We start from the raw sequence: 13,698 nt of genomic DNA, 5'->3' as shown, positions 1-13,698 counted from the left end.
TGGCTCAGTGGTTAAGTGTTCCTGGGGTCAATCCCTGGTAACCATAACAACCAACAGCAACAACAAGAAAGGAGAGGTGAGGACTTGAGGAGGTGATTAGACCACAAAGGTGACACCCTTATAAATGGTGTTGGTGACTTTATAATAGTCTGAGGGAGCTTTTCTGTCCTTTCCACCATGTAAGGACACATCTAGAAGGTACCATCCTGGAAGCAGAGAGTGAGCCTTCATCAGGATGCGGAATCCTCTAGTGCCTTGATCTTGGAACTTCCCAGCCTCTAGAACTGTGAGCAACAACCTTCTGTTGTTTATAAGTTTCCTGATCTAAGGTATTCTGTCACAGTAGCCTGAATGGATTGGGACACATGGCATTTATTCTCACCAGAGATTTCTCCGGTGAATACTATGAATTTCTGCTTGAGGGCTCTCTCCAGATGTAGGAGTCAGTTTGCCCCATTAATGCAGTTGAACCAGAGTTGCTGAGTCAGGGCCTCCTAAGAACAGCTCTCACCAAATAATACTCTGGTTTCTCTCTCCTTCCAATGGGACGTCTTTGAGGCCTATTCCACAGTGGTTAGCCAAGGTCCCCAGAAGGACTGAGCCTTGGTTCCCTGGGTGATTACCTGGATTCGCTCACTTTTCTTCCCCGTGTCTCTTCTTCACTCTCCTTTCTAAGGAAACCTTGAACTTAATATTTAAATCAGTTCCTCTAATTTATACGGAATATGAATTCTGCATACTGTTAGCACAGTATGCAGCTATGGCTTCGCCTCCACCATAATATAGACAAAGTTTTTTTGCTTTTGTGGTGTCAAGAACCATTTGAACAGATTTGGGTCAGAACTCCAGGCATCCAGAGGGTCTTGAGGTTGGCATGATCTAGACATACCTGAGTACCTGACTTTGGATTTGGTGCGAACATTCCAAATAGTATATAGTATACTATATAGTATTCCAAAATAGCACAAGTGGATACATAGCTTAGGTACTTAGCACTCTTGGAGATTCTTGTGGTGATACTTTGATACTAAGGACGTTGATGGTAAAACTGACAGTGAGATGTTTCTTGGAGATTTGTATCAAGGTGAGAAGGGGTAGAGTGGGGGTAGCACAGAAAGGTGTTAGCCAATGGCACTGCCCCCTCCTCTGTAGGAGAGACTGCCAGTTGGTGACCCGAGTGTTGAGCCTGGCTTTCAGATCTACTTTGTTGGTCTGAACAATGTTTAAAAACACTTAGACTAGTTGCCACACATGTAAATCGGGAAGCTGCGCTGGTAGATTAGGAACTCTAGGCTTCTTTTAAACAATTAGGACATGGGGCATGGCTGACCCCCTATCACACGTGGAAATTCCATGGAGTTGAACAACAGACTTCCTCTAAAGAGGAGGTGAATGTTGTTGTCCCCAACATTTTATTTTGTTAAGTTGAAACCGATCCTCTTCATTCGTTACAAATGCTCCTTGATTCGTGATGGGGCTATGTCCCAATAAACACATTGTAAGTTGAAAGTATCGTAAGCTGAAAATCTATATAATGTCCCTCACCTATCGAAGTCACAGCTTAGCAAACAGCAGGGCATCTGACGGGAGCCATGGCTCACTGCCACCGCCAGCCTCACGAGGGAGTTACACATCTCAGCTTGCCAGCCCGAGAAAAGATCCAGACTCAAAATTCAAAGTGCAGTTTTTACTGAATGTGCATTCATTTTGCACCCTTATAAATGGCATTGGTGCCTTTGAAACGTGGTGGATGTTGTTTTGCAGAAAAGTATCTGTGGCTTCTCTCTCTTGCTCATTCTTCTGCTGTTGTTTTCTAGAATTCTGAAGGTCGAATTCCCAGGAGGCTGAGATCAGGCAGCATGCACAGGCACCTCCTGTTCACCACGTGGTGACTGACTCTAAAGCCTCAGATGGGTTTCTGTTGGGACAGTGGATGCAAGCCCGTGCTTGGTTTAAGCTCTGGTTCGAGCAAACCAAGAGTGACTGGCCGTTTTCTCCTTGGGTGTATTTTGAAAATCTGAACACTCATTTACATACAAGTTGTCTTTTAACTTAGTCAAAACTGAAGCCAAGGGTGAGGTGGGGAAAACTCTAGAAAAATGACCTTTCTGTCCACTCAGGAATCTATTTGGGCTCCAAGCAGTTCAGTGGAGGTCAGGGCTAGAAGTCAGTCTCTGAAGCCTTGAAGCTCCCAGCACTTCCCCTTGGGAATCCCGTCCGTCCAGTGATGCAGACCTGAGGCAGATGATCCTAGTGGAGAGGGAGGGAGGATTCTGACATTTCTCTGATGGTGGAAGTTGGATGTAGCAAGCTTTTTCACATATGCAGAAAAGACCAGAAGAATCAGGTCCGTATCAAGCTTTCAAGCTTTAGGTCACCTGTAATACTTTCATCAACTGTCCCCTGCCATGTTCTTCTGTTTCCTAAAGGCTGTTAGCATCCTTAATGAAGCTCATATCACAGAATGCGGCAGCCTTTACTCTAAACAAGTGTTTGAACTTTCAATGCTTCATGAAAATGCAGTAGTCTTTATCTGTGGTTTCACTTTCTACAGTTTTAGTTACCACCACAGTCCAAAATTATTAAATGAAAAATTTCAGAAATAAACAATTTGTAATTTCTACATTTTCAGCCATTCTGAGTAGCATGAGCAAATCTCATGCCATCCTCCTCTACCCCACCTGAGACACGAATCATCAGTTTGTCCAGAGTATCCATGCTGTATATACTACCCACCTATTAGTCACTCAGAAGTTGTCTTAGTTATCAGATCAACTGAGGCAGTACTCCAGTGCTTTTGTTCAAATTACTCTTATTTGACTTATTAAAGGGTCCAAACCACAAAAGTAGCAATGCTGGTAATTTTATGTGGCAGCACATTTTTTTTATTCTACCTTATTAGTATTGTTAGAGTATTGTTGCTAATCTCTTACTGTGCCTGATTTATAAATTAAACCTTATCTTAGGCATGAATATGTTGGAAAAACGTAGAATATAGGTTTTGATACAGCCTACCATTTTAGGCATCCCCTGAGAGTCTTGGAATTTGGATAAGAGGGGAACTGCTACATGTCAATTCCACTTGAAATCTGTATTAATAGCAATCTTATGGAATTGTTGGACCTCAAAATTATAATCGAGCCCCATGGATCTTTTGTATACACACACACACACACACACACACACAAAAACATCTTATAGGGTCCTGGGCAAGAGGGGGATGTGAGTAAAACACCTCAAAAGAAGGACTGCCTAAAAAGATCCTTTGCACTTTGGAGATGTGGGTATAAAGAAGGGGGCCTGGTTTTAGTTTAAGTGGTATCCTTGACCGAAAACTGGATGAGTTCTCACGGTGGTTTTTATGCTTGAAGAGGAAGCAGAGCTTGCCTGGGAAGGTCCTCTGGGGCCCTGCCATTGGCTGGCTTTGCAACCACGGTTAGGACACACAGCCTCTTTAGCTCAGAGTTTTCTCTTCTGAACAAGGGGGGCACTTGGGTTGAAGCCCTGAGGCTCCCTCTGGCCTGAACATTCTTCACTTCTCTAAGAGAACCCCTAGGCTGCCCGAGGGAAGGGCCTGGCGGAGTGCTGACCCCTCCTGCAGAACGCCAGGCTTGTGGGGAGATGAGTCACCAGACAGCAGCTTCTCCTCATACCTGAGTGTTTCACCAGAGGACACAGACACACTCAGTCTGTCTCATGGGACATCAAGCCAAGACCCAGCAGCTGCCCTGGGCCCCTCACCCCATGCTGGTGCAGGCTTCCTTCTCCTCCAGAGCCGCTGAGAACTGTAACAGAACCAACCACAGTTCTCCAGTCTACAGTGGCCATGGTGTGGCCAACAGGCAGTCCTGTGTGACCTGTACCCTCCATCTGTGACAGGAGGGTGGACTGGTAGGATGCACTCTATCACCCCATCCTCCGCTGACGGGGTGACGGCACTAGCCATACAAGACAGTTGCTGGGAACGGGAAGAAAGACAGTGTCTGATTTTCTGAGTTCTCAAAGACCTCATCCCCTGTGACTCTGTCTCTAAGAATTACTTAGCAGGTGTGTCCAGGTGCTGACGGAAGGGAACTGGGTCACGTCTTAAGTACGAGATCCTTAGGATGAAGCCTCCTTCTTAGTTACTTGGACATTCAGGATGTTTTCATCCATGTGGATAGACCAGAGAGAACTCTGTGGTTTTTCTCTTTGTCAGTAAGTAGGAGTAAGGACAAAGAGTTGTGAAGGAACCCAACAGTCTTGGGAAGGACAGAACTGAAGGACCCATCAGCACAGGTGGTCCCACAGAAAAACCTCAGTAGAGAGCCGGACCACAGTCAGATCGAGACCAGAAATCACATAGAACGTCCAAGTGGAAAGACAGGTCAGTACTGCGTCCTAAGGTGGAGTTAGTGAAAAATTGTAAAGATGAGCCTTGATCATGCAGATGAGATCCATCCTCTCTAAGTGATGCTTCTGATTATATGTTGATGGGGATCATGACAGGCATAAATCCAAGCATGTTTGCAGACCAAGGAGAAATAACAGGGGGGCAATGAGCTACAAGACAGTGACCCAGCACAACAGAGAGAACCTTATATCTTAGGCATGAACGTGTTGGAAAAACATAGAATATAGGTTTTGAGGGAAAAGCACCGCAGTGGGGGAGCTTTGTAGAAGGAAGGGTCTTAAGAATATAGTAGGCAGCATTTAAGGAAAGAGATCTCAATTTGCTGACTGATCACCAAGCCCAGAATTAACTGAGGGTCACTCAAAACCCTCATCCTAGCTTGATCTGAGGCGATTAATCTTTATCTTTAGCCATTCAGTAAAATGCTGAAATAAATGTTACCACATCTTTAAGAAGGTATAAAAGTTATAGGTAAGTATAAATATCAACATAAATATGCCAAGCAAATTAATGTGAATGACTGGAATCAATATTTTTTGAAGCAAAGTTGAGAAAAATATAAGTGGAATGATTGTGTGATAGCTTTGTATACTTTACTATTGAAGATTTGAAAGCATTTAAGAAAAATATGCTGCATTAGGTTAATGCTTAAGATAATTCAGTTACCGAATCCGTGGTCAAGTTACCCATCTGCAAAAAGTACATACTTTGTTGAATTAAAAAAAGTTTGGTTGTAGTAGGTGGCATTTAATTGTTTAAAGGGATGAATTTAAAATACAGTATCAGAAGAATAAATTGAGTACTGAAACAGACAGAAACCCTTCGAATAAGAAAGAGCCCTGCCGTGGGAAAGGATTCTAATGGTTAAGAGGCAAAGGGAGTCCTGATGGCTTGATTTTGGATTTCTTACCGAGGCTTGGGCTGTTGGTAGCCCCCTGTGAGAAGGGAGATAGATGTCAGGTTTCAAATAAGGGAGCCCTTTGATAGCTCCCTGGGTGACCAGGCAGCCAGTGTGAATCTTAGAACTACGAATTGTGCTTGGAAAGAAGACCAGGGATTTCTGGGCTGGCAATCCTTTCCTTGGCCCTCCTCGCAGTTGGGTTGGTTACCACTCACTGTTCTAAAGACAGAGAGGCCCTGGAGGGCTCACTGGCTAGGAATTTCAAGGAGGGCCACATAATGACGCTTTCCTGGATACCACACAGGCGCTGCCAAGGGCTGACATGCATGCTGCCTGCTGCCCATAAATCACCCGTTAGCCTCACACGGGCTAATGCTTCCTGGTGGACCCTGGTGTACTTCTTCCGCTGCCCACTTGCTTTCCCCAGCACCCCAGAACAAAGCTATTGGTCAGGGACCTGGAATAGTCACTCACAGGGTGTCCCAGAAAAAGAACAACCCCAGCCTACATGGTGTGTTGTTTCTGAGCCCGTCTCCCTTTTCTTTCAATGTAAACTCCCTCCTGTTGCTTGGTGTTGGAAGGAGCAGGGCACGGCCCCTCTGCTGTGTCTTCCGGCTGTTGTCTACAGTACAGATGACCTCTGCCAACTGCGTGCTCCTTGGTCACTGGGCTCCCAGTGCCTGCTGGACTCTGCCAGGTGCTCAAGTTGCACAAGCCCCATCTGGACAGTGTGGACTCTTTCACCTTTGCTCACCTGGTCCTCGATGGCCCTCTTGCATCCTCCTCCTGCAGGCTTGGGTCTGAGCAGTGCCCAGGATTACCAACACTGGCTGCTGCTTGGGATTGTGCTGTCTGTGTTGTAGCTTTTACAAAAAGAGCTGCCGGTCTGGAGGACAGCCCTCCCTCTTCCTTCCCTCTCCAAAGAGTCTCCTCCTAACCAATGAACAGAGCCCACAGGGGTTTCAGCTGGAGACTGGAAAGGGTACGAACAGCATTTCAGAAGATAGTTCCTGCCTGGCCAAGAGGTCTCTCTAGAACCACCGACTTTTGGTCTTTTTCTTCTCTTTAGGTCTCTGTTCTCCAGATTACTCAGCCTCTCCTTTAAAAAGTGCTTAGGAGAGTTAACACTGCTTTAGTGGTTTGGCTGCAAAATGGTCACCACCAAATGGAGACCAGGAGTATCCATCCAGGTGACTGGGCCCCACCAACACACACCTACAGCAATTCACTTTCAACTAGCATTTAAAATATCTGGATATCAATGTTGACACCTTGTATTTCTTTATCAACTTCCTGTCTTTAAATTTGAACCCAAAATCTTGTCCCGCTCGAAGCAGCCTACCGTTTAGTCCTGCATACCCAAAGCTATCGCTTTGCAACTGCATCTCTGTCTCTGTGGCTATGTGTCTATTTTTCCTTAATTGTACAGTTTTATAGCCCCATTAATCTGGGAAAATAAGAGAGAAATTGCTTTCCGCGTGCAGTATTTGAAGGCATGACTACATAGCCTGTGATTTTTTTTTAATGTTGTTTCTTTGCTCCATTTACTTCAGAATTATTAGGTTCTTAGGAAAAATGGTTTAAGATTTTTTTCTATGAGCATTTTATCAATATGCCTTGTTCATTGTTTTTTTTTTTTTTTTTTTTTTTTTGGTCAGGTCCTTTGCAGATGACTCTCTATTTTGGAGGAAATGTTGCCAGCATTGTTTTGCATTCTTCAAGTCTGATCAGTTGTCCTGATTGCCAACCTGGATGGATCGATTACTCAGGTCCAAGTGACCTCATATAGACTTTGTAATTAAGGGACTTTTTGAAGGTCAGGTAGACCCCTGTAGCAACCTTCAGTGACACAGAAAGCCTAGGCAGGCAGGGTGGACCAAGTTGATTACTTTCAAAGACAGGAGAGCAGGTGTCAATGGCTATTTGAAGCATGATGACCACCAGAAGCCATGGTAACCTGACTCTGGAAACTCCCAGGGGCTGGCCAGGTCCCATAGGGTTCACCCACAACAGGTTCCCCTCTGCTCCCCGCTCACCAACTACTGCACAGAGGAAGCCATTGCTGGTTGTGGGAAATGGGCTTCCATACAAAATAAACATGCCAACCGCGCAGAGCGCTCTGACTGCGGTAAACACTGTTTTCAATAATTAGAGAATGGCCCTTCGTTTGACTCTTTGAATTGGGAGATGGCATTTCCAGATACCACCTGACAGCAGAAGAGAACTTGGTCCATGTGGCTAAAAAGAGCTGGGGGGGGGGGCGGTTCCTGCCCTGCAGCTGCTGCAGGCTCCCAGGGGATGCTGGAGAAGGAGGAGCCAACCCGCCCAGCCCTGAATCGCTGGGCACGGAGTCAGAACTCGTAGGTTTAATGTTAGGGCTCGGTTCGGCCTCTTTATTTCCATACTCACTAGGCATATGCCTCAGTTTCTACAGCCAGAACATGGAGATAAACATCCTGCTTACCTCAAAGGGCTGTTCATAAGGGTTAAACTGAGGCTTACAAAGGGAGGGAGTTTGTTAAATTTTAAACTGACGTTTGGAAGAGAGAGATTATTATGGCAATGATTCTCTGAAAGGAATCCGACAGTTTTCTTGTACTTATGGTGCCTATTAAAAGGGCACTAATCCCATTCCTGCAGCTTTGTGACCTAATCATCTCCCCCAGATCTTGACTCCTAATGCTATCACCTGGGGGGTTAGGGTTTAACAGGAATTGTGGGGAGACACAAGCATTCCGTCCCTAGCACCTTCCCTTACTCTTCCCCACACCCTGCGTCTCCCAGGGCTGCCAATTTCCTCTTCTAATCTTATGTATTTCAGCCATTCACATCTTGGTGGCCCAGAGGCCGTGGAGAAGTAGATATACTGGTGGGCATTTGTCCCTGGGCTTGTTGTATTATTTGACAATTAAACAAAGAAAATGCTTTTGTTTTCTGATGGAGACAGTGACTTTTTGACTTCCTTCTGCTTTTTCAGAAAAATTTTGCTCACTTCCTGATTGGTATCGAGAGCCCGGAAACTGCCCACAAGGCTCCTTCTTTCTCAAGGATTTTTGTAGTGTTCAGAACAGCCCCTGTCTTCAGGTCTCCTCCCGGCTCCTGGCACACGGAAGTCACAGGATGAAAAGAGCAGCCCGAATCCTAGGAAACAATGGCTCCTTTGTTTTGTCAGAGAGCCCCCCCACTTCTGGGTGCACCGTGAGATCTAGAAGTCTCCAGTAGACTTCACAGACGTGTGGCCTTTGCCCCGGGACATCCATGCACAGGGCTCGGGGTACTGCCTCCTTGAGGGCAGCAACAGAGCGACAGACCATCTCCTTCTGGGCAGGGAGATGTAACCACTCAGGCCTGAACCAAAATGGCTGTCAGGTATACCCGACCCCACAGAAGGTTCCAGAACATAGCTTGCCCTTCGACTGATCCAAAAGTGTACCAAAGAGCTCCCCTGATATTCAGGCTGTGGAAATGATGTTAACTCACACTCTCATGCTGTCTTTCCAGAATTATCATTCTTCCTGGCCACACACCCTATTTCTCGCCACAAATAGCTTCTGTTTCAATATCGATGCTCCTATTCAGTCCCCAAAGGATCTTTCCAAAATTCAACCTCCTCATTGCCCACGGGAGGGAACCCACACCCACCCTGGTCAGGGGCTCTGCCCACATTTCCTGCCTCATTTCTCACCCCTGCCTGTGCCTACAGCCCCTCCTCAGCGTTCTGAATGTTAAACAAGTTCAAGTCCTTGTCTCCCTGCCTTCCTACGTGCTGTTCTGTGAGACCAAGTTCTCCTCCCCGTCCCCTCTCTGTTCCGTCTTGTCCACTGGACAAGCTCTAACCAGCAGGGGCATTCAGAGAACAGGCTCTGGAGTCAGAGAGGCTGGGGGATGCATTTGTTTTAATTCCACAAATATTTGTTCAATTTCTTGTCTTCTCTGTTCCCCTAGGGGTGTGATTCCACCACTCTTAGCTGTGTGGCCTCAGAAAAGCTGGCTGACATCTCGGAACCTCAGTTTCCGTGTCTATGAGAAGGATGCCTACAAAGCACTTACCAGGGTCCCTGATGCATATAAGCAAACCTCCAATGAAAAGGAGATGTTGCCACTGTTATATTTTTTCATTTGCTAAATTTCAACTTAAGTTTAATGATTTCTTCCTGGACAGCACCAACCTTACACTCTTCTGAACACCCTGTCCCCTGGTACACCACGCCTGCCTCTGCGGCAGCCCTTCATACCAAGGATTCATTGTCTGATGGTCCCATGGCTCCTGGATGAGGACTGCATGTCCCCCTGTGAGATCAGGTTGTGTCCTGCTCTGAATGACTCTTTGACGCATAGAACATCTGTTTTCAGGCTGTGCCTAAACCTGAGTCACCTCATTTTCTAAAGCAGTAATTTGCCATGAGCTACTCCATTTGGAGTACAAGTGCCAAGGTCGAATGATTCCACACCTTGTTTGTGCAAGTCAACAACCACCATCTGCCCTGCACCACCCTGAGGCACAAATTGATAGATAATGTATACGTGCCAACTGACCACACTGAACCAAGGAGTACCCAGACATGTGGGCATCCAAATCACAGCAGTCACATCGGACATGGGAATTTATCAAACCCACCAGATGAGCACCCTTCACTCAAGACATAAAAGGAGGAGTCCTCCACCCCGAGACTGAGCATGGTAGCTCCTTGACCCTGTCACCTGGTCACTCATCATAAGCCTTGTCCAAAAAGATTGCCACCATGAGGGACCTCCAATTTCCTGTCCCTACTGGGCTTCAGCTAAGTGTGGTTTCTCCTGCTTGCAAAGACCACACAGAGCCGGCTCCAAGCTGACACCTCAGGGACACTTGTCACTCAACGGAAACTGCCGTCCATCTGGACCCTCTGCTTGGACAATTCTGAGGAATTGGTTAAAATCCCTATCTGACCACCTAGAGTGGGCTTTTGACTCCATTGCATCCTGTAAGCCAGCAGCCACTTTAACCCTTTCTTAGTCTTTCTGTGACCTATTATATATCATCATGAAAGTGTATGTGACTTGAGTGTTTAGACATTAGAAATTAAGATGGGAATAATAAAAAGAAAACCTTGTGTTTGCCTGGCTTGTGACAACCAGGTGACCCACAAGTATTCGTCTGTCAGAGATGAAAGTGGTGTAGCCTGTGAATTTATTATTCAATAGATTCCGACATTGTGAAAAGACACAAGGTGTTTCATCTATGTTAATGACACAGCACACTCCTGACACCTCCATTCCTTTATTCCCAGAGCCAAGAGCAGGGCTTGTACCTGAGGTTTAATGGCTCCGGAGTAGGTCCCCTCCCCAGGGGGAATCACACCCCAGATCTTCAGACTATAAGGCCTAGTTCTTTCCCTGATGTCCCCAGTCCTCATGCCTCTGGTGACAGTGATTTGGCAGTAGTGGCTATAGTCTGAAAGGTAAGTATGGAGACAGACCAGCCCCGGCAGCTTTTTATATGATGATGACACATTCAGAAGACACATTCTGACCGCTCCGGGCATCTCCAGTCTTGCTATTATTCTACATCTTACACGGACAGGATACCAAGGGCAGTGGAAACAAGAGTGACTGGACCATGCACCTGCACCATGAATTGTGTCTGCTCTGATTCATGTGCTGGGGTCCTAACTCCCCGTCCTCAGAATGTGACTGAGGGGTCTTTAAAGAGGTGGTTCAGTTTAAATAAAGCGAGTCCAATCTGACTGGTGTCCCTATAAGAGGAGAGGATCAGGACACAAGTGCACGTGGAGGGAAGCCCACATGTAGACAGACACAGGGAGTGGACAGCTGTCTGCAAGGCAGGGGAGAGGCCTCAGGAGAAACCAACCCTGCCCACACCTTCACCTCATACCTGCAGCCCGCAGAACTCTGAGGCAATGGTGTCCTGATGCTAAAATCACTAAGTGTGTGATACTTTGCAGCCTTGGGGACTGAGACACACCCCAGTGGGGTGGTTCAGACATTTTACTCATTGGACCGTGACCTTCCTGTGGGCGGGCTGGTTTGGCCATTGGGGGAACGCCCAGTCTCCCTCTCCTGTCTGTGCTGCCGTAACAGAACAGCACACACTGGGCCATTTGTAAGACAAGAGATTCTTGGCTTATTGTTCTGGAGTCTGGGAAGCCCAAGGTCCAGGGTCTAGGGGGCTTCTTGCTGTGTCATAACGGAGCAGAGGGACAAAGGGGTGGGGCAGACCAGATCTATTCTTCTGTCACTCCCCTACTTCTGGGTTCCTGGATAATGACGCTGATCCACTTCTGTGATTCAGTGGGTCAGAACCTGGCAGCGTCATCTCTCATTGTGTCCTGTCTCCCTACACAGCTGCCCCGGGGAAGAAGTTTCCAACACACGACGTCTGCAAGGCCCCTTCAAGCCATGGCGCTCCCTGTCGTGATCCTTGGCACTAGAGAAAACCCTGCGTCCACAGCTTCTCTCACAGGGCTTGCTGATTAAGATTGATGATGGATGGTACTGCCCAGGGGGCAGCTCTGGAAGTTCTAGAAGGCAGATGGGGATCTTGGGGTAACTTGCAAACTAAACATACTGAAAGATGAGCCCAGGTGCACAACCTGGCGGGGGACAGCCTCTTGGAGGCATCTTTTCCTAATTTTCGGGGGGTGAGGTTCCACGATTTGGAAGACCCATTGGTCATTTTGTTCTTTGGGGGCTCCTGGGTCTTGCTGGTGAACTGCTGCATCTCGATGCTTGGTTTCTCCTCGTCACTCTGGGTTACTCTCACCAGGCTCTCTTCCCTCCACCCCTCCCTCTCCCATGGGCTCCCAGTCGCCCCTGCAGACTCACTGCAGCTGGAGAAAGTGGCTGGTCCCCTCTCCCTTCACCCCACAGCCACTGAGCCCTTAAACAGCCCACAGCTGGAGGCTTGATCTCCCCGTAAACACAGGTGGACATTTGAAAGAACTCACCGCAGCTCTGGTAGAACACCTCCAAGCCCTCGTTCCTGCAGGCCACGTGTGTGGGCCAAATTTCCCCTCCGCCCCGGTGGCCTCCGCCGCTGGGAGAAATCAGAGTCCAGACCAGGAGGGCAGCCGTGAGACCGTTCATGGCGAGGGCCTGTGTGTGGGACCAACAGAAAACCAACAGGCCCAATAAAAGGGCCCCAGAGGCTCTTCCTCTCCTCTGACCAAGGGAGAGGCCTGTTGGGTTTCACTTCTCAAATCTCAGGCTCCTGAGACTGCACTGTGAGAGCAGGAGGTGAAGTCCGTTCCCCGGGGGCCACGGGCACTTGGGTGGTCAGGATGAGGCTGGTCTGGGTCTGGCATCCAGTGGATGTTGACTTTCTGCTTTCTCAGGGAGCAGACCAGCAAGGGATGCCTGACATTGTGCCTGGGGCCCTTCAAAACAGCCCTCCTTAGCGTCCCCAGCCCCAGGTGGAGTTGTAAACCCAGGAAAGATAAACACCGGCCTCCACGTGTTTCCCATCAGGAGCTCCCAGCCTCTGGAGGATCGGGCCCGGGATCTGGCTGGGACCAGCAGGGAGCACTTGGCATTTTGAGGGCTGCAGACTGATATCTGGAATTTGGAATGAGGCTTTGCCTAACTGGCATTTTGCTTTTGGCTCCATTGTTGGGGGTTAGGATCTCAGCACTCCATTGTCCAGTTGAAGAAAATAGGACCTTGCTTTGGGAGCAGCAGTGGGGGGAAAGTCAGTGCTGTGCTGTTTATGAGTTTGGCCTGGTGGGGGGAACCTGCAGGGTGGGGATGCTGGGTGTTCCTTCTAAGTCTGGCTTAATTGGCTGGTCCTTGTTGGGATCATTAATGTGATAGACATCCTGCTCTCTTTTCAAAGCCAAGATCATCTTATCCTTCCTCCATATACCTCTGTTACCCTGCCCGTATAGCAAAGTTCTTCAACCTTGATGCCACCATGCCCAGCTCCACCTTCGTTTAAGAGAGACAGGGGGCAAGGGGCAAGGCCCGAAGAAGTCCGGAGCAACAGAGGACACTCTTTCCCCAGGGAGGGCAGGCATTTCTTCTAGTGCGCTAGGAAAGTCGACTGTTTCTTCCAGTGGCAAAATAAGAACTAAAGTCACCTTAAAACTGCTTTTGGTCAGGCACGGTGGCACACACCTGTAATCCCAGTGGCTTGGGAGGCTGAGGCAGGAGGATCGTGAGTTCAAAGCCAGCCTCAGCAAAAAGGAGACATTTAGCAACTCAGTAAAGACCCTCTAAATAAATAAGGGCTGGAGATGTGGCTCAGGGGTTGGGTGCCCCTGAGTTCAGTCATGGTACCAAAACAAAACAAAACAAACAACAACAAAATCCTCCCCCACAACTGCTTTTGGTAGTATGTGGAGATTTAATCACCAATGAAGAAAAACAAACATATTGAACTTATTGGTGATTACTTGGATTTTTAGGG

At 47.6% G+C, this 13,698-nt stretch overlaps 1 protein-coding gene across 1 annotated transcript in view; it reads right to left on the bottom strand.

Moving 5' to 3' along the window:
• Nucleotides 1-12,398, bottom strand: part of Ly86 (lymphocyte antigen 86) — a 60,936-nt gene extending 48,538 nt beyond the window's left edge. Inside the window, exon 1 of the mRNA XM_076857890.1 lies at nucleotides 12,242-12,398. Coding sequence (XP_076714005.1) covers nucleotides 12,242-12,380 — 139 coding nt within the window. The 5' untranslated portion in view covers nucleotides 12,381-12,398. The remainder of the gene's footprint in view (nucleotides 1-12,241) is intronic.
• Between the last annotated feature and the right edge of the window lie 1,300 nt (nucleotides 12,399-13,698).

The sequence above is a fragment of the Callospermophilus lateralis genome, chromosome 6 (assembly GCF_048772815.1).
Source record: "Callospermophilus lateralis isolate mCalLat2 chromosome 6, mCalLat2.hap1, whole genome shotgun sequence".
NCBI lineage: Eukaryota > Metazoa > Chordata > Mammalia > Rodentia > Sciuridae > Callospermophilus > Callospermophilus lateralis.
Note: the sequence above shows the minus strand (reverse complement) of the source record. Positions and strands in the feature narration are given on the sequence as shown.